This window comes from Nelumbo lutea, chromosome 2, assembly GCF_056320005.1.
Source record: "Nelumbo lutea isolate HS-2025 chromosome 2, American lotus-T2T, whole genome shotgun sequence".
Lineage (NCBI taxonomy): Eukaryota > Viridiplantae > Streptophyta > Magnoliopsida > Proteales > Nelumbonaceae > Nelumbo > Nelumbo lutea.
This window is the reverse complement of record NC_142685.1, coordinates 9,776,893-9,803,593: the sequence shown is the minus strand read 5'-3', so window position 1 is coordinate 9,803,593 and position 26,701 is coordinate 9,776,893. Positions and strand designations below refer to the sequence as shown.

At 37.0% G+C, this 26,701-nt stretch overlaps 2 protein-coding genes across 2 annotated transcripts in view; one reads left to right on the top strand and one right to left on the bottom strand.

Annotated features, from left to right (window-relative positions):
* The window catches only part of LOC148868471 (transducin family protein / WD-40 repeat family protein), a 38,673-nt gene extending 27,940 nt beyond the window's left edge, over positions 1-10,733 (top strand). Inside the window, exons 9-24 of the mRNA XM_088969001.1 lie at positions 469-804; positions 894-1,100; positions 1,252-1,350; positions 1,863-1,935; positions 2,181-2,308; positions 2,839-3,124; positions 3,219-3,457; positions 3,547-3,671; positions 3,851-3,968; positions 5,626-5,681; positions 5,791-5,884; positions 5,986-6,178; positions 6,255-6,326; positions 6,407-6,510; positions 6,589-6,651; positions 10,260-10,733. Of these exons, the coding sequence (XP_088825127.1) occupies positions 469-804; positions 894-1,100; positions 1,252-1,350; positions 1,863-1,935; positions 2,181-2,308; positions 2,839-3,124; positions 3,219-3,457; positions 3,547-3,671; positions 3,851-3,968; positions 5,626-5,681; positions 5,791-5,884; positions 5,986-6,178; positions 6,255-6,326; positions 6,407-6,510; positions 6,589-6,651; positions 10,260-10,367 (2,301 nt within the window). The 3' untranslated portion in view covers positions 10,368-10,733. The remainder of the gene's footprint in view (positions 1-468; positions 805-893; positions 1,101-1,251; positions 1,351-1,862; positions 1,936-2,180; positions 2,309-2,838; positions 3,125-3,218; positions 3,458-3,546; positions 3,672-3,850; positions 3,969-5,625; positions 5,682-5,790; positions 5,885-5,985; positions 6,179-6,254; positions 6,327-6,406; positions 6,511-6,588; positions 6,652-10,259) is intronic.
* Positions 10,734-14,576: 3,843 nt separating this feature from the next.
* LOC148868470 (selT-like protein) lies at positions 14,577-25,102 on the bottom strand. The gene is made up of 4 exons (XM_088969000.1): positions 24,817-25,102; positions 24,624-24,697; positions 16,919-17,237; positions 14,577-14,898 (listed from the first exon to the last, which is right to left on the bottom strand). The coding sequence occupies exons 1-4, from the start codon at positions 24,982-24,984 to the stop codon at positions 14,782-14,784; spliced, it is 678 nt and encodes a 225-aa protein (XP_088825126.1). The 5' UTR covers positions 24,985-25,102; the 3' UTR covers positions 14,577-14,781.
* Between the last annotated feature and the right edge of the window lie 1,599 nt (positions 25,103-26,701).

Sequence of the window (26,701 nt, the reverse complement as noted above, 5' to 3'; positions counted from 1 at the left end):
GGTCAGAAGAAGAATATCTTTGACCATGGAGGGGTAAAACTGGAATTATGATAAACTGTAATAGGCACATGATATCACATGTAAACAGCTCTAAATGTTTCACTAATGGAGGGCCTATTTGTGTCGAGTGGGACCATCTAACAAGACATATTTAAGTAGCTTCGGAAACCACAGGGTATTTTAGTAATTAACCCTTACTTTTTATTGAGATACCATGTAGAGAATCTCAATGTACTTGGGTGGATGTATATCTGTAAAGTTTGTAACTTTATATTATATAATATAATAAATACTTTTCTTTTCTCAATATATATATATATATATTTACATTGTTTTACCGGGGACCTTACAATGCAAAAGTGGACAAGAAATTATTTACTGTTTTTTTTTTTTTGGTTTGATGTTATTTTATCATCAAATCATGGAAAGGTGCAATGGTGAATGGACATATTCTTTTATCTGTTGCAGATATTAAGTCTTGAATGGTCATCCGGGATAGAGACTGTAAAATGTGTTGCTCGTCTGGATCTTACACTTAATGGCTCTTTTTCTGACATGATATTAATACCGCATGCTGGGGCAAGAGAGAATAATCATACTGCTGCTCTTTTTGTGTTGACAAACCCTGGACAATTGCATGTATATGATGATTCTAGCTTGTCTTCAACATCTCAGAAGGACAAAAATACACCTATTCCTGCAATGCAATTTCCTGTGGCAGTACCTACTGTTGATCCATGCATGACTGTGGCAAAGCTCAGTTTATTACCTAGAGGTGGGAATTCATCAAAGGCTCTCTTAGAGGTATTGCATTCCTATCACACTAGAATCCAAAACTTGGTTTCAATTCTTTGCTTTCTTCTGGCCTCCTTATTTATTTATTTTGCATGTAGATAGCCTCAGTTATGAAAGCTAGAGCAACAGCTCCTGTAACTGTGGGTACCAAGTGGCCTGTGAGTGGTGGTACTCATAGTCCGTTATCATTTAGTGAAGATAAAGAGGTTGAGAGAGTATATATAGCAGGTTATCAGGATGGATCTGTTAGAATATGGGATGCCACATATCCAGTCCTGTCACTTTTATATGTTATAGAAGGCGAGGTCAGAGTTCTATTGCAAACAATTCATGGAATCAATTTTCTTTTGATTATTCCCTGTTTTTTACTTTGAATAATGTTCATCAACCACATACTAACTACTAATTGGAACAAGTGGTATTTGACATCAATGTCATATATAAAATGATTGGCAGGTGCAAGGGATCAAAGTGACTGGTGCAAGAACTTCAGTGACGGCTTTGGATTTTTGCTGCCTCACTGCAAGTTTCGCTATTGGCAATGAGTGTGGCCTGGTCAGAACAGTTCCTTTTTTTTGGGTTGCAAATGGTGTTTGTTTGCCTGAAATCAAATTTGATCTGATTAAGATGATCCTGATTTGATCTATTTATCATTTGATTGAACATGGATCCACCCCAATCCGATTGTATGTTTACTAAAGAGTCATGAGTTTAAGTCTTATAAAAGTTTTTTTTTTCAATTAGTTTCATTCATGTTAAACAATATCAAAGTGATTTTTGGTCCTTTTTATTAATAATGTATAATTTTTTATCATTTTTAAATTAATTTATTAGTGGTATCCAATATCTGTTTAATCCAAATCCAAACTAAATCCAACAGATAAGATTTGACTTGAATCTCAATATTAATGAATCAAAATTGGATCCAGGCAATATCCAATTTGATTCAATCTGTTTGCAGCCCAACTTTTACTGGCTATTTCTTTTGACCTTGAGTTGAATCTTATGCTAATATTAACGGTTATATTTCTTTCTCCATTGTCTGATGCCATTTTTGGCTTATATAGGTTCACATCTATAAGCCCAGTGGGAGTTCCAGTGAGACAAGTTTTCACTTTATTACTGAAACTAATAATGAAGGTACTTCTTTAGTAGTCATATATATATGGTATCATACTTCCAGGATTTCCTTATTTTTATTAGAAGCTGTTGAAGTATCTTTTTTTAACTCTTTGACCATTCTGGTACAGAGAATACATACTACTTGGTTAACATCATAATTGACTTCATGTGCGACACTAGTACATCTAGCTTATTCTGTCTGTGTTTTAGTCATATACTATGTTGTTTTTATGATCTCGTAACACTGCTTATCTGTTACACAGTTCATATTACATATCAAGAGAAAGGGCTTCAATGTGTGGCAGCATTTTCTGTGCTAAATTCTCCTATACAAACCCTACAGTACGAAAAATCTGGAAGCAAACTTGCCATCGGATATGAATGTGGTCGGGTTGGTATTATCTGTGTAATGGTTGGCTTTATATATTTCATCCGTTCTTTTTCCAAGTCACTAGGAAATGTGTCTAAATTATACAAAGGAAAAAAAAATCACTGATAGTCTATGAGAGGTTTCAAATCCTGTAGTTGCTAAGATTTTCTACAACATGGGGTTGAGGTAGCAGGCCCAAACTGTCCCGTCAGATGAAGGGACACATTGAAGTGGCCATAGCTTCCTTTTCCACATCAGCCTCATACCCCAGCATATTTCCCTATGCTCAGAAAATAATCATTAATGTGTTGAAGCTTTTATGATAAATTATGGTAAAATAACTGACTTTTTTGCCACATGGGAAATGGCTATTTGGCTAAGACTTTCCACATAAAGAGGGCATTGTGGGAAAGAGTTGCCCCTTTTTTTTGTTACCTCAATATCCATGTGCCAAAATTGTGGAGTAGGACAAGAAGCCTGCATTTTCAAAATTAGAAACCCAGACTCTTAAATATTGACAAGGCTTTGCTCATTCACTGTTCTCATTTCAGGTTGCACTGCTCAGTATGGATTCATTATCAATTCTGTTCCTCACAGACTGCATATCTGCCTCAAGTTCTGCAGTCATTTCTATGGCATTATTTTCACAAATCCCTAGCATAATAAGCAGCCCAAAACACTCAGTATCACAAAATCAAAATGAGACCAAAGGAGTGATTTTCATTTTAACAAGGGATGCACACATTGTGGTTGTCGACAGTGCCACTGGTAAAATGATCAATTCTCAATCAATGCACCTAAAGAAGGGTTCAACTGCAATTTCCATGTATGTCATAGGCAAGTAAAAATTTTCTTCGACAAACTACAAAGTAATCAGATGCTTTATGTCTATATTCTGTTTCTGATTCATACATATTTGAGATCCACCCAGAGGACAGCACATTAGTCCCTGAAGTTTCCCATGATAGCCACCCAAAAAGGTTATCCCAAGGCACTGCTTGTCAGGATGAGCCCGTGCAAGAAAATACTGCAATGGAAATCAAACAAGAAGAAGCTGAACTTCATGCCACTATTGGATCTACATTTTTTGGGGAAAGATTATTGGATTCACTTCTTTTACTCTGTTGTGAGGATTCATTGTGCCTCTACACTATTAAATCTGTGGTTCAGGTGCATATTTGTCATTTTGTTTTATTGGTCATTTATCTTTGACGTTATTGTATTTCCTTTTCAAGTTATGATAATATGCTTCTATGTAGGGGGATAATGATTCCATTCGAAAAGTGAATCTTGTAAAACCCATTTGCTGGAGTACAACTTTCATGAAAGATGAGAAAATGTGTGGGCTCATTATAGTCTATCAGACCGGAGTCATTGAAATAAGGTAAAGTGCTAATGATGCATTTCTTTTTCTTGCTTAGCTTGCAGTGGTAACATTTAATAAGACTTGTGATACAATGGCTTAAGTTGTTTTGATGACACAATTTGCAATTTTAGTTCTATTACTTCTTGTTAGTAATTAGGAAATAGGTTCATCTCAAGTTGTGTTCTGCCAATGGACAGGTCCTTGCCAGATTTGGAAGTCGTGAATGTGACCTCTTTAATGTTAATCCTTAGGTGGAGCTTCAAGACAAACATGGACAAAATGATGAGTTCTTCATGTGATGGGAACATTACACTGGTTGATACCTTTCATGCTTTCTTGTTTGCCACAGTTAGCTGAAATATTTATCTTTATTATGTCATTGTCTAGCTACTGCCTTGACTTTCAAAATTGTTCGATATCTAACATTACTCTCTTGTATAAGAAATTAAAAGCATTGAATGGGGATTTAGTTCATGTTTTGAGCAAACAAAATTCCTTTCTGAAATCCAAGATAAGAAAAGCATTTAACTACTGGTAAAGAATTATATTAAGATCTGATTACAGAAAATGCTCACAAGAAGCTGGCTTTTCTTTTCCAGTTTACATGAAGCTGGCTTTTATTTACTTTACGCACCAAGGAAGATTGAAAGACTCTACATTGTCTATACATCGTTAACCAGGAAATATATTTTGACTATTTACATTTTAACTTCCCCCAGAAGTTAAAATTGCTGAAGCATTAAGCGAGGCATAAGCCTCAAGGCATTATTACTTTTTTAAGAACTACATTAATATGTATAAATGGATTGTGCTTCTGTAGGAAAAACATATAATAAATGACCGCATATACAACTTAAGAATATTAGGAACTTTTCGGAAAGCCATTACTTCCTTATAAAAACATTTCATAATTATTAAGCCCTAAATGTTAAAATAATAATACAAAATGAATTTAGATATGCTAAAAACATAGTATAAGCATAACAGACACACACATATGCACATTCACATATACCAAACCAAGGCATCTCAATGTGTGAGGGATGTGTCTTAAGTAGGGCTGTTCACAAATAAATCCAAACTGACCAACCCGGCCCAAGCCAACCCGAGTTGGCCGGTTTTTCTTCACTACCGGTCGATTTCGGGTTGCAAAGATGAACAAACGAATAAGTTGGTTCAGTTTCGGTTTTCACATACCGAACCGAACCAAGTTATGTGAAAAAGTATCTGTTAAATATAGATATTTTAGTTTTAAAAAATAAATATATGTCTGAAAAAAATATATTTTCTGAAATATATCAGATATATATTTCCAGAAATTAGAAAATATATATTTCGATATATTTGTATATATGTTTTGGTTTTAAATATATATTTCTAGAAAATATATTCTGAAATATTATATATAATATTAGCACTTTGACTTCATGTGCATTGTGCAAACTTGGAGTTGGTTGAAACCCAAACCGACCCAAACCGACTCAAACCGACCAGGTCGGTTTCGGTTTGGTCTATAGGTAACCCAACTAGGTCGGGTTGGTTGAAAAAACACTACTAAACCGATCCAGCCCGGCCCGTGAACAGCCCTAGTCTTAAGGTGGAGCCTCTAGGCCTTTTTCTTGAGCCTTGACTCAGGCAAGCTTTAAAGTGTAAATTTTGTATGCTTTCTAAAACAATGGTTCATAACTATCATCCATCAACTTGTCCATGGGTTTTTGAGGCCATTGTCATTTTCTTAATTTTTGTTACAAAGAAGTTCAATGATGTCTTTCTAATTCCGTTACCACTATTCTTCAAGTTTCTTTGGCAATCATGTTAGAACTTAGAACTGTGATCTAATATCAGTACATACTTGATATTCAGAATTAAGCACATAATCTATGCATGAATGACAATTTGTTATAACTCCCTTGATTTGGAAAATAGAGCTTCATGTCATGATATCTAACTTTGTGTTCAAGGAATTTTGTAGGCAAATGGGTGCGAACTTGCTTTCATCTCTTTCCTGGCTTCTGAAAATGGCTTCAGGTGTCTTTATTTATTCTATGTTGTTTAGGCATCAAACCATGATATACTTGCAGTTTCAAAATCATTGTAAAGTGATACTAATTTAGCTAGTACATGTTGATTCTTTTAGGATTCCAGAGTCTTTGCCTTGCCTTCATGATAAAACTCTTGCAGCTGCTGCCAATGCTGCCATTGGCTTCTCCTCAAATCAGAAGAAAAAGCAGGTTCCCTTAAATGCATGCATGTTTGTGAAAATTCCAGTATTTTGCTTCTGTTTTTATTCCTGTTTCTGCTAATAATAATAAGAAAATTATTTCTATTGTAGATTACTGCCCCTAGTATTCTGGGTGGTATCATTAAGGGCTTTAAAGGAGGAAAAACGACAAATACTGAAGATTTTAATGAAAACCTTGCTAGTTATAACATTACTGCGAATCTAGAAACCATGTTTTCAAGGCTTCCATTTTCAGAACCATTCACAACCACTGAAGATCATCAAGAAATGGAGCTCAGCATAGGTTTTCTACCATCCCTATCTTAACTTTGTTCCCCAATCCGTTTGTTACTCATCCTATATTTTTTCTCTTGGTACAGATGATATTGAAATTGATGAACCAATACCTGTTGCATCTACTTCTTCTCTTAAAGGCAGAAATGACAGAAAAGGTACATCAAACATTTCAAACTTCTTTTAAATGTGTTCAAATTTCTTAAATGGTCATAATAGTCCTCATTCGATACTGCAGAGAAAGAGACAGAGAGGGAGAAACTGTTCGAAGGTGCAACAGTTGATATAAAGCCAAGACTAAGAACACCTGAAGAAATCATTGCAACATATAGAAAGACAGGGGTAATTTCAGATAAAAAGTTTTATTTACACAATCGTATTTGTATGGATTTTGCTGATTGGCACAGTAACCTGTTCCAGGATGTCTCCAAAGTAGCAACACAAGCAAGACAGAAGCTTGCAGAACGCCAGGAAAAACTTGAGGTAGGGTATCCTACTGCTGAATGTTTTATAATCTATCTTTTAAATAGTGATAGAAGGAATTGCTAGACAGTAGACTACATATCAGTGAATTAATTAAATGGCATGCTTGTTGAAGAGGACACCCAGGGAATGCTTAATAGGCAATGTTTGGTGTTCCATGAACCAAAATAATGATGATGATATTAATAATAACTATTTTTTTGCTCCTGGGAACACCAGAAACATCTGACTAGATCTTATTACCTGTGGAATGTTGTGCTTGATAACTCATCCCCATTTGCAAGTTGGTCAGGTGTCCCGTCTATATGAACGACCTAGTCCATGGATTTTGATCCCAAAAGCACACAATAGAAATATCCTAATCTTGCAGGCAACTCTTCTTGACAGTCCAACAGGATGTTAAATATCTGATAATAATAACTACCCACTAGATGCAGATTGTAAAATTCACCTCTCTTATTCTACCATCAATTAGATATCTGACTGATGAGCCATCTACTTGGTTCTGAATGATGAAATGGTTCGTACAGTATTTATTTAAGACACAGAAATCTATCCCTTAACACTTCACAATGATCTTTTTAGCAGTTACCTCATTGTTTTTCTTTCCAGTGATAGTGTTTTTTTGATAAATTCTTTTCAGTGATAGTTACAACCAATAACTTGGTGTAATGCTAAAACATCAGGCTGGCAAGCGTGAAAACACAGGCCTGAGTCTGAGAGTGACCACTAGGAATGGCAACGGGGCAAGGACCATATTTCCCATCCCCAATTTCTAAGTAATTCCCCATCCATGTTTCTGATCCCAATTGAGGAGAAAAATGAACCTCTATCCCCGATTCCCAATGGAGTTGGGTTTCCCATCAGGGACCCAAATCCCCAAATTCTTTTTTTTTTTTTTGATGAACGATAGAAATTTTATTAATTCAGAAACTGATTTAGAATTGTAATTTCACACAGCATCCCATGGAGAGGCACGAGCTGCAGCCTCTCCCAATATCTCACAAGTAAACAGTAATAAATTACATAAATCACAGCTGAGCCCAAATCAATGCAGCTCGAGCACATCTCCACATAATTCTCTCTCTTTTTGTTGGCCAAGGGAAAGTAGCCCGTTTAAAGATGATGCGGAATTCTGCTGGCAAGCTCCAATTACCCCCAAACACCGAGAGTAGTCAAGCCCACAAGTCTGCAAAGAATGGACAAGATATTAGTATTTAGTAGATGAAAACAATCCTCCCCATGAGCTCTACAGAGGGTACACCAGTTGGGAGAAATACAAAGGAAAGGTCTTCACTTTAGTAGATTATCTAGAGTGTTTACTTTCTCATAATACACTTCCCAACAAAAATCCATAATCTTTGGAGGAACTGGCCTGCACCAAATTTCTTGAGGGAAAAGGTTGTTGGACAGAGGATTGAGAAATGGATTTGAAGTAAGAAGCACAAGTAAAGGTCCCTTTGGGTTTAGGGGTCCACACCCTTTGTCTGGCTTGGAGGGATATAAGCAAACCTGATTAAGAAAACAAAGCAAGTCAGAGAGGGAGTCAATTTCCTCATCCCTTAAGCCCCTATGAAAACCAAAATCCCAAGTAGGAGCCATTAGGTGTTCTCGAAGATGAGATAAATTTTGAGACCACCTCTTTTTATACAATGAAACAGAAAATAACAAAGGGAAAAGGTCCTTTAGAGGGGTGCTTTTGATCCAAATATCTTCCAAAACCGGACAGCATTACCAGAGCAAACTTCATACCCGACGAACCTGAGAAAATGGGGAAGGGTGTTGTGAATGGCCTTCCAAGGTGCTGCCAAGTTAGCCTACCTTGAGACACCAGCATCTCACCCACTTGCCGAACTCCCATGAATGCTTTCCACCACTTCATGCCAAGACCTCTCGCTTTCCAGTGGCCATCGCCATAGCCATTTCCCCAACAAAGCTTGATTTTTTTCAACCATTCTCCTCCCTATTCCCAAACCCCCCTTTCCTCCCCCTCTTCTTTACTTCTACAGAGTTCCAAATTCTTTTTTTTTTTTATTTAAAAAGATGGCTTTGGGAAAATGATTTACTTGGAAAAAATTCATTAATCTAAATTGGTTTAACACTTAACAAACATCATTAACCACCAAGACAACATAGAAATTGAAATTTGTCCAATATATGTAGTGGCATTGTTGTAATTATACAGAACTATTTTCAAAGTTTAAAATATAAATGATATTTTAAAAATATCCCCATCCTCGTCCCAGTCCCTGATCATGTATCTCAATTATTCCCTGTCCCCCTGCCAGAGCAATCTCATCCCTGACCCAATCGGGTTGGGGAGGCTGGGTATCCAGTGGGGATGGGGAAAATTGCCATCCCTAGTAGCCACTTTGTGCTAAATGTACCCCTTCAATGATCCCAGATAGCTGGAACCAACATTGGGACTACTGCATTATATGGTGAAACCACAAGATAATAGACATTAGTTATCATAGTTTCCAGTATAAAGGCCATTATATTGTCTTTTTCTGTTAATAATGTTTTTAAATTAGTCTAATAATATTAATAGGTTTTTTTATTGTATAAAAGTTTGTGGAAGTTAGCAGCAGAAATACCAATAACTAAGGATCCAGTTTCCTCTGTTTGCACCAAAGTATACTAGACCTCCAGGAATCCTGACTTCTTGACTAGGAGTGCAAATGCTATCCATTTGTCCAGAAACCCAATCCAATTAAGGCAATTCAAAGTCAATTCATTTAAGTGGACCAAATATGGATTTAATCTAATTCAATCTGTTATGATCCAATCCCAACTGATAATATTTGAACATTTAATTTCTGATTTCTACATAAAATTAATATTTATTGGTAAATTTGGTTTGAACGTTGTATGCTTACTAAAAAGCTGTGGGATTATACTGGGTTGGAATCTCATTAAAGTTATTTTTAAGGGTCTGTCTGGTTTCCAGTCGGAATCGGAATGGAAATCCTCCGGAATCAGAATCGGTCCATTCCCATAGTTTGTTTGGTTCAGACAGGAATGGGAATAGAAATTAAAACCAGCAGGAATGAGATTTCATTCCCAAGGGAGGGGGCAGGGAATGGCCATTCCCTCAAATGGGGGAATGCCATTCCAGCAGGAATGGGAATGGAATTCTGATTCCGCCCAACCAAACAGTTGGAATTGGAATAGCCCATTCCGATTCCGATTCCAGACCCCTATTCCTGTGAACCAAACAGGGCCTAAGTTTTTTTTTTTTTTTTTCTGATATACAATATCAAATTTTTTTTTGTTTATTTTATTTATTGCACATAATATTCTAATAGTTTTTAACGTATGGTATCCGATATCTAAATCCAATTCAAATCTCATCTAAATCCAATGTATAATGAATCAAATTCGGATCTAGACATCCAATTTGAACAGATCCATTTGCAGCACAGTTGTACACACCATCATGTCTTCTATTACAATGGATAGGCCGAGTATTTTAGTTTTAACATATTTTCCAGTTTAAGACTGGCCTATTTGTATCTTGGTACACTGAGCTTGCATGCTGGTAAGTTTTCAGTGAAATAGTCGGCATTTAATGTCCTCTAATATAGTTTTCTTGCCATTTCTACCAGAGGATAAACAGAAACACTGAAGAGCTACAAAGTGGGGCCCAAAGCTTTGCAGAAATGGCAAATGAGCTTGCCAAGACAATGGAAAGTCGGAAGAGGTGGTTCATATGATAAGAAGCCAGCATTTACAAATCACAAATGCTAAATGCTCTGGTTAACTATGTCTTGTTCTGATTGGCCCATGGTAGCTGGGGCTGGGGAGGCCTCATCTTGTTCTCTTCAAGGTCCCAAGTGCTGGGGGGGGGGGGGCTTGCCAGTTGCCATTGCCAATGAAGATACAATCCAACAATATGTAAAGCTTTCAATAGTGTGATCATATGCATTGCTGTTTGACCTTGAAAATGTAAATTATGTAATTGGCTGTGGTGAGTATTTTTTATTCGATTGGCATATTTGAAGATTGTACCCTGGCAAATCTGTGTAAAATCACGTATATACATGTTAGTTGGAAGGGTTTGGGTAACCTTTATTGGTTTACAGGTTGTTGAAGACTTGAAGGTATAATCATATTCTAAACGCAGGAGGTCTCCGAAGTTGTTTTGGTTAAAAATCGTGGTTGAATTTACTCATTAAAATTATCGTGATTGAAGGAAACCAAATTGATTTGGTAGGGAAGAATGCTAACGATTCAAAGATGTTATGATGATGATGATGATTCCAAGTTCTTTAAGGGGGTGCTCTTTTTCTGGATTTTAAGAGGGGAAAGTTGGTCAATGGGATTTTGATTCTTATTGATAAAAAATCCCATGTTCTCTTTTCAGATTTATGTGGGGGCCAGGGAAAGTTTATTTTTCTGGGTATCACTTGTTCGGGTAAGTGATACCCATGTCTTAGGTGGGTAAATAACTTTCCCACCTTGGGGGAAAGTTGTCAACACTTGAAATGGACAAAAATGCCCCTTGTAATAATGGATTTTTATGGATAAAATGGTCATTATCTTATTTACATGGGAAATAAAAGAACATGGGTAAATGCACTTACTCTGGTAAATCTTATTTACCTGGGTAAGTGCATTTACTCGGATAAATAACTAATTGAAATACGAATGAGGTCTAAATACTAAATAGTTGTCATTTTAATAATTGAAAAATGTTTCCAATGAATAGCCTATTCTCTAAAAAAGTCATCAATTGATTGCACAAAAAACGATTATCAAAGTATGGATTGAGTGTGACTTGAAGATCTGCATTGAAAAAGAACAATTTCGCACCACAGGAATGTCCCGGCATAAGTACATAACATTAACGCCGTTGCCAACTTGGTATCAATGGTGTCATGGAGATCCCAATACTTGCATACATGGAGAGAGGGAAATCCGACTGCTGATTGGATAGTCAACGTAACGGTTATTTTGTTTTGATTTGCCATACCTTGCAACCTTGGCTATGTTTGGTTTGATGAAAAATAAGAAACAGAAAGTTGAGAGGAAGTTAACAAATTTTATGAAAAATTCTGTTTCTCTTGTATCTTATTTTCTGATAACCTAATGCATCTAAGTATATTGTTTTGGCTATGTAACAAGGTTTGAAAAATCAGACCGGACATGGAATCATTTTGGGGACTGATTCCCAGGTTGAACGGTCCAGTAATCTGGTTTGAACAGATGATTCATTCTAATTTAAAAAAATAATAATTAAAATTAAAAACAATCAAAATCATTGTCTTGGTCAACATGTCACGACCGCCTAAATAAGTGGGTTACTGACCAAATCAACGATTTTTAGCTCAGGAATGGTTTTAAGGTGAAACAGAACCAGTTGCCTGACTGGTTCTGACCAGTCCGGTTTTAGAGGTCGGTTATCCGCCAATTTATCAACCCTCCCAAACCATTAACCTAATTACCCATTGGGTTAATGACCCTCAACTCTGAAAATTGTCAGTGCTGGAAAAATCAATCTTGTGTTTGGGTGATGTTTGGAATGGAAACCGCAAAGTAGTTGGGATGCCTTCACACCTCGAAAGCATTACAGTCCAACACAATATGTTTTGTAATTTGCCACCGGCGGCAAATGAGGAATGTTGATCATCATTCGGGAAGCACACATTCATTGTTGAAAATTCTTTTAAGTAGAAGACTCCAAAGAAGCCCAAAAATAAAACAGAAAAAGCCAAAAAGGATTACCTTTGGCAGCAAAACATATTTGCATGCTTTCTCCAATCTAAGATTGATGAAGATGAGTGGCAAGATGTTCTAAGAAGTGACATTTGGAACTTAGAAGAAGTGAACATTTTGTCAGCTCTGACACTAAGTTGTCACTCTCTCTCCCTGCACGTTTGAACTTTGAAGCAATGTTTCACATATAGCTCTTTATTTCCTAAAGATTATCAAATTTAGGAGGCAAATCTGGTCCAGTACCAAACCACAAAGGGAGTAGTTTGATGTTTTATTTTCAAAACATATCTGCTTCCAGACACTCCTAGCATGGTCACATTGGCCAAGAGCATGAAAATAGTTACAGGAGATTTTCAAGTATGTCAAGTTAGTAATGATTCCATATCTATGCAGGTTAAACCAGTGGATCATGCGGACTGTGATATTTTTCATGGCCTCTCAGATCAGTGGATCATCTATTTTTTCATCGTTGGGTGAGCTACAGGATTTGGGTTTTCGTGGTTAAGCAGCTCAATGTTGGTGCTTTCCAAGGATGCTCCTGGAGATGGTAGCCTTCCGGCACATCCAAATTTTGAAGAAAAGAGCGAAACTTGCACGGTAGGTATTTAGTGAAATACCTTTGCTTTATATTTTTTCTCTCTTTTTCTAGCTACTTTTCTATTACTCTCTTATATTTACTCTGTTGCAATCTCTATTCCAATCATCATCGTCGTCTAAGTCATATTCCAACTATGCACATGAATCTTGATTTTCCATTCTGTTTGTTTAGTGCCAAAACCAATTATATGGATTGGCTACATGAATCCTGTTTTTCCATTCCATTTGTTTAGTGCCAAAGCCCTGGCATAAGCACAAAGGGAAGGGACATTTTAAGATCCATGACCATAGGGCATTTTAAATTTATCTGATCATGCTAATGTTAACGATATAGCTGCTCAGCAGGTTGGGAATCAATTATTAATTACACTCCACATTAGTCATAAGGGGCCCACAATCATTCAACCTCTCAGTGTGGAATTAACAACCGTGCACTGGAAACATCTTCAAATGACAATTACGGGAGATGCTCCCAATACGCACTGAGATGTTCATATGGGGCATGCTCTGCAGGATGCAGGAGCAAGGATTAGCTGAATGCAACGGCCGTTCATGAGCTGTGAAACCAATGATAAGGTTTTATGCCGGTAATAAAATGCTGGAACCTCACCTTTCACAGTGGGCACCGTCACATTTAGGCTTCAGCTAATCCGAATTCCTTCGATACGAACTCCTCTTATCATTGGTCCCACAGCTTGCAACACAGCTAAAACGCTCAGCTAATCCCAATTCTCTAAAACAAGCCAGGCCAGCCCAGATATTCTATCCCCTAATCGCTTTAAAAATAAAAACTAGACAGGGTAGGCGTGGACTGTTTTGGAGGTGTCACATCCCCTACATGCTTTAAGGGGGGAAGGCTAGTAACCTAGTACTAATCCTTTCTCTGTGAGCAGAGTAGAAACAGAATACTTGATCCATGATCGGTCGGACCTAAACTTAACAGCTCGTAGTCATTAGGCATTTTCTCAATTCCTCAACCCCCTTCAATGGTTTTGTGTAGTAGGCCTTACCAGTGCCACACTGCAAGCCACAAGCGCCTGAGCTTCTCTAGAGAACCAAAACGAGACCTTATCTGTGGGAGCATCAAAGCCGTCGGCATTTCAACCAGCTACCTTCAGCTTCAGTGTTCCAATATTAAAATTTACGCTGATTAGGAGGAAATCACAAAAAACGGCTAAAGCAATTTCGACATCCAGATCGGTTAAAAAACAAACAGAACTAGGAATTCCGCAGAGGATGAATCAACTCCAAACCTTCGCATGAATCATCAGGCTGAAGCCAAATCAGTTTGACGATTAGAAATCTCCCCCAAACACTTTGCTTGCCTTGCAAGTTGCAACTATACGCCATGGAATTAGGCTACTTACCAGTTACCATAAAATGGAAGAAATAAAATGCAGAGAAAGAAAAGCATTTGCGCTAAGGGGCATTTGATAATATTTTCAAGATTTCTACTGTTTAATCTGTCCATGGGAAACAGAAAAATAGTTGGTTTTCTGTTCTCCAGGTATAGAAAAATATGAGCAACTTTCTTCTGAAACATTACCAGACGCCACCACAGTCTAGAAAGAAATAACAAAGAAAGTACTCAACTGTTCCAAAAATGAGATGGATCAAAATAAAGATTCCTCTTATTATTTCACAAATCAAAGTGGTTCTTATCTCTGCTTGCTAATAGTTTTACTCTAGAAGAGGAAATATATTAGCATTGTGTTATCTTAATTGTATACATGTAACGACAATCTGAGATGCAGCATGTCCAGCATCTGAATTATCATGGTGTCATGATCATGTGGATGTGTTGCACCAAGCACACTACGACCAGGCAGCTCCAAGATCATCCACAACTCTTGAACTAGCCAGTTTTTTGCTAACAAGATCCCTCAACTCTCCTTCTCCAGGGAATCTCTGTTCCTTCAGCTTAGAGAAAACCTACATCCACAAAAGAACATTGAAGCATACACCAACCATAATAAATACTCAACTTCTACAAAGGCATAACACTTGAAAAGAAAGAAGATAAATGTGGAGATAAACTGTGGTTCTAACCCCCTCTGCATTTCACGTCCCCACATTAAAGAAGCATAGATAATGTTAGGAGTTAATAATTAATGCAAAAATCCCATCCAAAATTGGCATGCATGAGATTTCCCATGAAACCAAGATAAGTAAATCATACATGTCAAAATGACCATGAATATAGTTTATTAGATATGCAACCTTAATCTCATAAATATCTGATTAACTTCACCCCTCATTAGCTCACTTTGAGATTTTTTGCAATCCTTTAGCAAGCCATGGTGGGAGACTCGTGCAATGTGCTGCCCTTCTTTTGGCAAATCATGGTGGAAAAGGCAATGTGGTAAAATGTCCAACATGCCATCTGGGATAAACATAAATAGTTAAATAATAAACATGCCCAGATCAAATGCAAAGGGCACTGGTCTCATGGATCAAACTGACTAAATTGTCAGTCACAATCTGTCAACATTTTCTCTACAGCCAAGACTACAATCATTAATGTAGATCTCCTTGGCAGAAAAGGACCATAGAATGGCAGATGCACTCCTTACACATGCAACATATATACATTTCTTTGCCATTAGAAGATCATATTTTATAGTTTACCCGGTAGGAATCATAGACCTCCCCCAATGGAGAACTAGAACTAGAAGAAAGTACCATAGGAATTGAAATTAGTGTTAGGAGTGCACATGAGCCAGTTTTGGGCCAAGCCAGGGCCATTCCAGTTCATGAACATGGGCTAAAAATTAGAATCGAATTCTAGCATATTAATTATAGCCCTAAGCCCAGAACAATGGCCCTTGATCTACATTAACAGCCTAATTCATTAGGATAAGAAGAGTCTAGCTTGAGAGGTTCATAATTTCTAGAGAGGAGTATTTTATTATGTTAAAGAAAAGAGAGTGCCAAGAAGAAAGGAACATGAGGAAAGGGAGTGTCAGGAACCAGTTCATGTTCACAGCAATCCCAGTGAAATGATTGAAGAGGAACAATTTTACGAAGTTTTTCCAAGTGGAAATGAGGACAGCGAAGCCATGCTTGATATGGATACTCCAGAATATATTGACAGAATCAACAATAAAGGGGAAAAGGGGAAAGGGGAAAGGGGAAAGGGGCTAAAGGTGGTACTAGAGATCAATGGAAAAACTGCAAGGGGGGATTTTTTTTTTTTTTGAGAAAAGGTAAAGTATTTTGTTAAAGAAGAGAAGTAATTACAGAAGACATGCATAGTAAGACACTGAGCAGGAAAACAAAGAAAACTTTATACATCCCAAGGACTTCTATTCAGCTAGATACAAAAATATTGCAGTTGTCAAAAGTATTGCAAGGGGGAATTTATCACCATAATTAATGTTTTTTTTTTTCTCTAAATCTTTTTATCTTGTCTGTATAATTTGCTGAAGGGAGAGGGAGCAATATTTATGGTTGTTGTGGCCTTCAATATTGATGGTGGAGATGGGTAGTTGTTTCAAAGTGGTGACAAGGGCAGTTCTGGAGGTTGTTTTTTTTCTCAGGCTTATATGTGTAGGATGACAGTTTTAGGAGTCAGGGCAGTCTACTCCAGGTGCTCTGCAGCTGGTTGAGAGGGGATGTTTTTGTTTTGGCACTTTTTTGGGGACTTGGGTGTTCTAATATGGAGATGTATCCGAGGCTTGTAGGCCCGCCAATAGGGGTGGGTGTGTGGGTTTCTACCATTTTCCCTGTCCCTATCCTCTATTGTCCACTTTGTGCGCTTGTTTATTGCAAATTCGCAATACAGTAACCATTACTGATCAAAAGAAATCCATAACCATTTCACAGAATCAACATATTCTTTCTGAGCTTGAAGGTCTGAATTTCAAGTTGCATGGCACCTACTTTATATAATTATATTAAAGGTAATTTGAACTGATGTCATAAGGCTTGTAGAGCGTGAGCTGTCACTTACCAATTCCCCATTGCAGTAGACTTCAAAAGCTCCAGAACTCTGCAGGAAAGATTGAACAAAATTGCCAAAAAGCCAAGTGGACGCAATGGTTCCAAATCTGTTTGCACGCATAGAGAAGTACCAAGGAGGTGGTGTCATATAACCCAGCCTTGGGAAGATTTGTTCACCTGCCATTACTATCCCAATAACTCCTACTTGAACAACTGGCACTAGTTTGCTAAGTAGGCGTTTTGGAAATGCTGGGGGATAATTTGAAAGAACAACATCAATTCCAGGGAAAGAAGTTTCAAGCATCTTCTTCACTGTCAATGCAGTTCCCCTGACAAAAGCAACAATGTGGTTTAGTAATAGTACCTTTTGGTAGTAGCAATAGCAATGGTTGTGGTGCTGGAAGCAGCCATAGAAGCAGATGCAATATTGGCAGCAGTAGCAGAAGTAGTAGTAGGAATATGATAATAATAATAATAATAATAATAATAATAATAATAATAATAATAATAATAATAATAATAAAACCAAAAAAATGAATGACTTCTCATAAGAAGCTCAAGTAATACTTACATTACTAAATACTTTTTTCAGAGGTTTATAAAAGCAAGAAACTCAACTCAGCCAGATAATAACAATCATAGCTATCAAGGGCCAAGGCAATGCCTAGGCAAGCGCCTAGACAATATCTAGGCACTAAGGCACTCATAGAGGGTCGCCTCACTTAATCACCCTGATATTGTTTTACACAGTGCTCTTAGATGCTTTTATATTCTTAACTTTTTGAGATGATAATAATAAAATAAACATTATTAAACTAAGTTATCCAGTTAAAGTAAAAATACTAGTTTCTTTTTATTACTTTTCTCATTTGTTAGGGTTAAATCAACATGTATTCTGCCTTGAACCCTCGAAGACTTAAAAATTTGAACTGATAAGCATTGAAGAACTCAATTTTTTTCCAATCAATACATATCGATTATTTTCATCATCATAAGACAAAAATAATGTCTCAGCCCCTCTTTTTTTTTTTTTTTGAAAGAAGTTAACTGATTTCATTAAAAGAAAGAGGGATACACAAGAAGGTGTACAATTACAAAACAGGGGCCAGACCCCTGAGAATTACACAGGTGGAATTTTATCACAATACAAGGTCTCCAGAATGCCTAATTTTGCTAATCCATCTGCAATGGAATTTAACTCCCTTGGAATCCAGTACAGAGAACATTCATAGGAGCCAATAGGTCCCTTGCCTCTGTTAAGAAGTGACTAAGTCTCCATGGTCCACCCTCCTGTTGTCCTAACCATTTTATGGTATTTGCTAAGTCACCTTCGATGGAGAAGTTCTGAATACCCAGTCTGCTGACTGGTGTAAGAGCTGCTAACACTTCAGCCTTTGTAGAATCAGCTATACCAATCGGTCTACTGTATACTCAGCCCCTCTATTTTCTGAAATTTCTTTTCTTTCTTCCATTTTTCATGGATATGTTAATTTTCCATGTATCAAATGAAGCTTATACATTATGTATGAAGATAATTAATAGTGAAAGATGGTTGCTATTTGCTTGGAACCAAAGGAATTACACTAGGATTCATGGTTTTTATTAAAAAAAAAAAAAAATCACCTAGCCTTGCCTCGACACCTTGAAAACTATGCCTATAGAGTCCATCGCAATACTTCGACTAAAAAAAATACAAGGAGAGCTTAACATGTGGAGCAATGATCACATGGTCACAACACTTTCTTTTGACCCTCCAATAAAAACCAAATCACGCAATGAATGCTTGCTTGGGTGATTTCATTTCAATGTGTTCACATGGACACAACTCACAACACTTGTGATCCTCTAATAAGATACTGACATGCTATTAATCAAACGAAAAAAAAAAAACAGATTATTCAGTGAGTGTATCCTATTGTTGCAACCCCAAATGACACACTAACAACCCACCAACTTATGAAAAGAAATAATAACAATAAAGATTGCCTCTAGGGTCTACTACCTTCGCATAACAATTTAGAAATAACAGGGTAGCCTAACATGTTGAATGATGAGTTTACACAACTACAAACACTTTCATGCAACACTCCAATGAAACACAAGCATGCTAACAATCAAATGAAAAACCAAATCTCCGAATGTGTGCATGCCTGGGTGATTTGGTTTCAATGAGTTCACATGGTCACAACACTTTCTTGCAACCCTACAATAAAACATATACATGATAACAATCAAATGAAAAATCAAATCACCCAATGAATGCATCCTATTTCCTACCCCAAATGAAACAAAAATAACCCACTAACATATGAAAAAATAGGGACTACCTCTAAGGTCTACTACCTAGTACTTACTATGACAATCAAGAAATGCCAAGGTAGCCTAACATGCATTGTGATGTGTTCACACGGTCACAATACTTTCTTGTGGTCTTCTAATGAAACACCAACATGTTATCAATCAAAAGAAAACCCAAATCACCCAATGAGTACATGCTTGGGTAATTTGATTTTGATGAGCTTACATGGTTACAACACTTTATTGTGACCCTCAATCATGAACATGCTAATAATCAAATTTAAAACCAAAGTAAATTAGTAAAAAAATAGTATTTTATAATATCAAAACACCTGATATGCATTTTTGTGCATATTGGGTGTATTGATACTTTGAGCCTTGAAGACTTCAAAACCTGCACTAATAAGTATGGAAGAACTCAAATTTTTGTCTAATCAACAGATATTGATTTTCTTCTTTAGTCCTTTTGTTTCTTTTCTTCTTTTCCCAGGACAAAAATAGAGGCTTAGCCTCTCCATTTTCTGATTTTTTTTCTTTCTTCCATTTTTTTCATGAATATGTTGATTTTCTATGTTCTAAATAAAGTTTATAATTTTTTATGAAGATTATAGACAATTAATAGTGAAAGATGGTTTCTACTTGCTATGCAACCTAGGAATTACCCTAGGATTCATGGTTTTTATTCAAGAAAATAACATAGCCTAGGTGACTAGGCATCAAGGTGCCCTCTATTGCCTACCTTCACATCAGTGTCTTGAAAACTATGAAAACAATGCAAATGGAAACAGTAATTATATCTATCTATGCATATAATAGCTTGTTGGTATCTCCACATAATCCATCCAAAAGACAATGATGATAATGTGATGTCTATCCCATTTTAATTTTCATAAATGAGCCAGTCAGATCTGAATTATGGCTGTCAATAGTTAACGTATTACCTATCATTAGTAGGGATATTACCACAAGGGATCACAATGGCATAGATCATATCTCTTCAATGTGCAAGACAAAACAGAGACTGTACTTTATTTTCATTAATTTTGAGACTTGAAGGATACATTGGGCAAGAATAAGAGCAGTGTTGCATGGAAATGGACATAGACATAAGAGTCAGAATCTGATGCATGCCCAAGAGTCTGATTTGACAAGATGAGAAAACTTGGAGTTGGAGAAACATCTATTGAAAAGTATATACTATTAAAGTAATTTATAGCTTTTGAATTCTAACATTGTATACCTACACAAATGTCACCTTTGTTACTAAGTGATATTTGATACAAAAAATAAAATGGATTCATCTTGTAGATTAGTTGTTCATTTATGTCAAATGAGCTAGGAAACCTTCTTTCAAGCTTGGAAGAGGTGACCTTGCATTTTTTTTATCAATAACACCAGCTTCATTAAATTAAGAGAAAATAGAGAATATGGATACGAGAGGGGAGATAAAATATCTTAGCTCCCCAATAACAGAATACAAAGAGAAAAAATTAAAAACTAGCCCAAAAGACAGACTCCCTATTCACCCCTTGCTTGGCCAACCTATCCGCAAATGAGTTGGCACTCCTCTTCACCCAGCTGTATTGGATCTCAATGTTCCTACACAGCCATAAGAACTGTTTCTTTTCATTGTTAAAGTTCCACAAACCACTGTCCTCTTTCTTCAACCAGCTAGCCACCACCTTCAAATCACCTTCCAGGATCAATCAGCTGACATTTAATTCCTTTGCTCTTTGAATTCCTTCAAGCGCTGCAAGGATCTCAGCCCTAAGAGAGTCACCTTCTCCAATAGGGCCAGAAAATAAAGCAATAACAATCCCTTCCTCATTCCTGAAAACTCCTCCAATCCCAGAGGGCCCTAGATTCCTTACACTACTGCCATCAAAGTTCAACTTGATGAAACCTGAGGGGGGAGGGACCAAGAGGGACAAAGAGTCCTCTTGCATCTAGCAGTGGAAGCAATCTCTTTCCAATTTCTTAGCAAGTCATCCACAGGAAAGTCTGAAAACAACTCCAAAGATTTTAGCTAGTGGGCAGCCCTTAAAAGGATTAGGTCTAACAGTTCTTTCCTTGTCTAAAAAAATATGTGGATTTCTTTGTTCCCACAATGACTAGCACACCGCTGCCCTAATACTCCTCCACATAGTTTTCCCTCGCTTCTTAGGCCATCTGAAAAAAGGAGAGAACAAACTTTGGACACTCTCCAGAGGAAACCAAGAACACCCAAAGCGGGAGAAAACCCACTCCCATACAGTTTTAGCAACCTTACAAGAGATTATGAGGTGGTAGTCGGATTCCCCATCGGTTTTACAAAGAGCACATCTATTAGGAAGTAGACAACAGTTGGGTCTCTTTCTCTGAAGTAAGTCAAATGTGTTTATTCTTTCCAGGAAAATTCCCCAACAAAAAAAGCCAACCCGATGAGGAATAGGCCTACTCCAAATTTCTTTAGCCGGAAAGGACAACCCAAAGGGGACAAGAGGCTGAGTTAAGGTTTCAAAGAACAAAGCGCAAGAAAAAGTACCAGAGCTAGGAGTCCAAAATCAGGTGTCTTCCTTAGCAAGATTTAGGAAAACATTCTCAAGGGAGGCTAGCAAAGATACCAAGCTGTTCAAGTTTGTATCCCTAATTGCCCTACGCAGGCCTAGGTTCTACCCAAAACCAGAAGTGTAGTCTGAAGGAAACAAGAAAGAAGAGATAGGTTCATTTTTCAAATCTGATAGAGCATACAAGGAAGGGAACTGGTCCTTCAGAGGAGAATCCCCGACCCAAAGTTGTTCCCAGAATTTTATTCGGTTACCCGAGTTTAGACCATACCTGATCCAAGGGGAGAAGACTAGAAGCAAATTGTGAATGGATTTCCAAGGAAAAGCAATTGTAGCCCTTGCCATGATTCCAAGATCCCAACCATTGTCTTCCATCCCATGTATGCTAGCCACAATCTCAGTCCACAATTTATCCCTTTCCGATGAAAACCTCCACAACCATTTCCCCAATAGAGCCATATTCCTTTTCTTGAAGTTACCAATCCCAAGACCTCCTAGTTTTTTACACCTAGTGACCACCTCCCAACTCACCCTATGATCTCTCTTCTCCTCTCTAGGCCCCCACAAGAAATTCCTTGTTAATCTTTCCAAGAGATTGGAAACCTTTGGGGGTATCTTAAACACTGACAAATAGTAGACAGGTAGGTTAGCTAGGGTAGACCTAATAAGAGTGACTCTCCCACCTAAAGAAAGATAAATTTTCTTCCAAGCCCCCAACCTCTTCTCAAACCTCTCCATTACCGGATTCCAGAAGCTTACATTCTTAGGATTGTCTCCTAAAGGGAGGCCCAAGTATGTCAAGGGCCAATCCGAGATTGCACAACCTAGCTCACCTGCAAATTCCCTTAGGTCCCTTTCGTCCACATTCACTCCCACCACACAACTCTTATCAAAGTTCACCTTGAGGTTAGATATCTGTTCAAAGAGTTGTATTGCCAACTTTAGATTCCATATCCAATTAAGGTCCCCTCCTTCACAGAACAGGATTGTGTCATCAGCAAACTGTATATGTGTTAAAGGAACCTCCTCCCTTCCTCCACACTCTTATCAGATTCCTCGAGTCTGCTCTATGGATCAATCTCCCAAATACTATAGGAAACCTTCATTCAAGCTTGGAAGAGGAGGTGACCTTGAATTTTGATGGAAGTGCCCTTGGGAATCCTGGTCTAGCAAGGATTGGAGGTGTGCTTAAGGGAAAGGATGGAAATCTACTGTGGACTTATAGTGGTCAAATAGGGTTGGCAGATTCTACATAGGCTGAAGTTTTAACAATGCTAATAGGGCTCTAAATTGCAAGAGATCTTGGATTCTCTTCCCTAATTATCAAAGGGGACTCAATCAACACCATCAGATGGCTAGGGAAGAAGATTGGAGGACCATGGAGATTAGCTCATTATTTGTAGGGGTGGATTCAAGCCAAGCCGAGTCGAATAGTACGAGGCTCGAGCTCGGTTTGAGCTAGAACCTTGACCTCGAGCTCGGTTCAAGTCAAAAACTCGTAAGCTCAAGCTCGATTTGAGGAAAAAATGTTCTATAAAAAAATTATATATAAAAAATATTTTTTATTTGATATTTAAAAAATTAAGAATTATAATATTTTTATTATATATATATTATTTTCTACAATTTTATTATATATATATATATTTGAGCTTGGCTCGCGAGCCTCACGAGCCGAGCTCTATTAGGCTCGAGCTCGGCTCGAAGCTCGGTTGAAATCAAGCCGATCCGAGCTTGAGTAGCTAGTGAAGAGTCCGACTCGTGGCCACCCCTAATTATTTGGATGAGGCTAGAGATATCCTGGAATCCTTGAATGCATTCTTGCTTTGGATTCCTAGAGAGTTAAATTCTGTAGCAAACAGCTTGGCTAAAGCTGGAACTCATAGGGACTTTTTACACAGTGAGAAAGCTATGCCCTTGTAATCTGTGTGTGTGTCCTTTATAGTGTCTCCTTTGTACATTTTCTCATGTTTTCTTCTCTATTAATGAAATCTGTTACCTTTATCTCTAAAAAACAAAAAACAAAAACAAAAACAAAACTAGTCCCACTTGATTGACCAAGCAAAACCCCTCTTTGCTGGGTTTTCATCCTTGACAACTCCAAGAAGATTTTCCTCACTGTCACTTAAGGACCCAACAACACAGCCTATTATCATCACTTGACCCACCTCCATTCTAATAGCAGAAGAATTAGAATCTAATCCCTCCAGCTATAACTAAATCAACACCCTCTCATCTATGCACAAACTCATCCCATCATTCTGCTCACTCGAACTTCCTAACACACCTTAGTACTTTACTCTATTAACATCTTAACAGCCCAAGGATCTCTGAGAAACCAACTGATAAGAAGACTTTTCAATTAGACAAGCCTCTTCATTGAGAGACATGTTTCCATTATCATTCTCTAGCAATTCCTATTCCCATGACGCAGCCCCAACCTCTTGATTCCCCTGATTATAAGATGTTTCTGTCTCATTTCCCACACATCCTCCAGCCATACCCAGCACCTCCTTTTAAACTCCATGGAAAAACTTTTGGAGACTCACGCTCACCACCAACCAAAGAACATAAATCTCCCTACCCGATACAATTACATGAAACGGCCTTCTCTACATATGGTTCAAGCCCCGCAACTTTACCCAACCCAAAATAAACGTGATCCGCAGTTACCTAAGAGAATCAAGTAACTCCTTCCTCACAATGGATTTAGCTATTTTATGGATTGAACACGGCCCCAAAACCAGAAAAGCACGGTATTGCTTACTAATATAGAATTCCCACAATCAAGAAACAACTAGTAAATATTCGGAGACTAAACTTATTCAATTATTATATAGTCGATCCAAATAATAAGGAAAGAGGTGAAACCTGTAAGAACAAGAGGTGCAGAAGTTAATGTTGACGGTGCTTCCAAAACCGACTGCTCCAGTGCCGAACGTTTTCTGCAATTGGATGAGAAAGAAAATTGTCAATGTAGATAGGTTTTAATCGGAGAGTGCACAAGAGATAGTTTTTGGAAAATATGAGGGATACTTTTTTGTGAAATTGTGTTTTTACATACCTGGGTGGGGAAGTCTAGGGCTTGCTTGACAATGGGTTCCTGTTGGAGGTGAGGATGGCTGTGGGCATGGTGGGGGGGCTTGGGAGGTGGTGGAGTGAAGAGGTTAATAAGATCTGAACAAAAGAGAAAGAGTGGCAACCCCAATAGAAGAAGCTGGACTCGATCCATGGAGGGAGAGCTCGATCAGTGGCCACAGACTCACGGTATCACAGATGAAAAAGGAAGTTTCTTCCCTTCGCGTTGAGGAGAATATGGTCGCTGTTCACGGGGGTTTGACAATGTTCCAAATTCCAATGAACCCGTTCCGGGTGACAGCCTTCCGGTTTGACCAGGACCAAACAACCTTCGGTTTGCGTGATGAAACCGAATCTCTCGAATACAGGTCAGACGAGGAGGTTAAAAAACCATAAATCATGAAAACGGTCCAACCGTGACAACCCCATGACCCAGAAATTACAATCCAGGTCTATCAATGGGTTGGGTGTACCCGTTTGGACCGTTGGTGACGTTTTTACAGATGTATGGGTGCAAATCGGGTAGGTTGGGCCTTTTTGGGCTTAGGGCCCAAGCCAGAGGTCAAATTTGATGTTTCAAATTCGAGTCCAGCCTGCAATGTACTTGGGCTGGTTCAGGTTGGTTGATGAACTTATGTTAAACTTATATTTATATATATATATATATATATATATATATATATATACTAGTATGCGATGCATGGGTTTTTTTGTTAAGGGAAGATAAAAAATAGAAAACTATATTTTATAATTTTATGTAGGAATGGCAAAGGGTGCAGTGGGGACAGGGAGCCACTCCCATCCACGTCCTCACGCAAAAATAAAATAAAAAATCCTTGTACCCATCCCCATTCCCATGCAGATCCCCACTATTCGTCTTTTCTTTTATGATGTTAAATTCTTTTTTTTTTTTACTCTAGAAAATAAAACACTAATTTAGAATCCTTTCAAAATAGATTCAAATATATCTAAACATATTCAAATTCTTTCTAACATACCCAACCATATTTTTAAATATAGTAATACAATTTCCTTAAATAATTCATAAGAAAAACACAAATACTCAACATAAATCCTAAGTTTTGGGCTTCAAGGCATTAAACCTAAATTTTAAATTAATCAGCATTTCATTAAATGTTACTAAATTTACTAAATTTTTAGATGCTAATCTTTTAATCTTTGTTTTCCTACTTTATAAATGTGATTAATTATTATTCTTAAATGCTACTACATTTTATTATTCTTTTTATTAAATGTTACCAAAATTTTCAAATGATATTTCCTAATTTTAAATATTATTTATTTTAGTTTTAGTTTTTCCTACTTTTCAAATGTCATTAATTTCTTATTTTTAAATATTATTAATTTCTGGTAATCTTACACAATAGTATTAATTTATTAAAAGAAAAGGCAAAAATGTATTGATAATTTCTGGTAATTTTATAAAAAAATAACTATTTTTTTTGTAAGTTTCAATAATTATTAATAAAATACTGTTAAATAAAATTAGAATAGTTACAACTGATTTATGGTAATTTTCAATGTTTGATGTTAATTTAACAATAATCCATTGATATTTTCTGTTAATTTTTAATAATTACTAAATAATTTACTGTTAAATAAATAGAAGAGAGATTAATTATTATCTAAACTAATTAGTCGAATTGAAGGCCAGGTTAAATACATGAACTTAATGAGCTATTTTAAGTACATTAATTACTTCACTTAACTATTTTAAATTAGTTAAATTAAATTTACCAAGTTACTATAAACTAAATTAACTAAACCAAATTAATATATTGTATTAATGAACTTAACAAAATGGCGTACCTTACTTTTAGTTATGTTTACATAAATTTATCTAAATATTA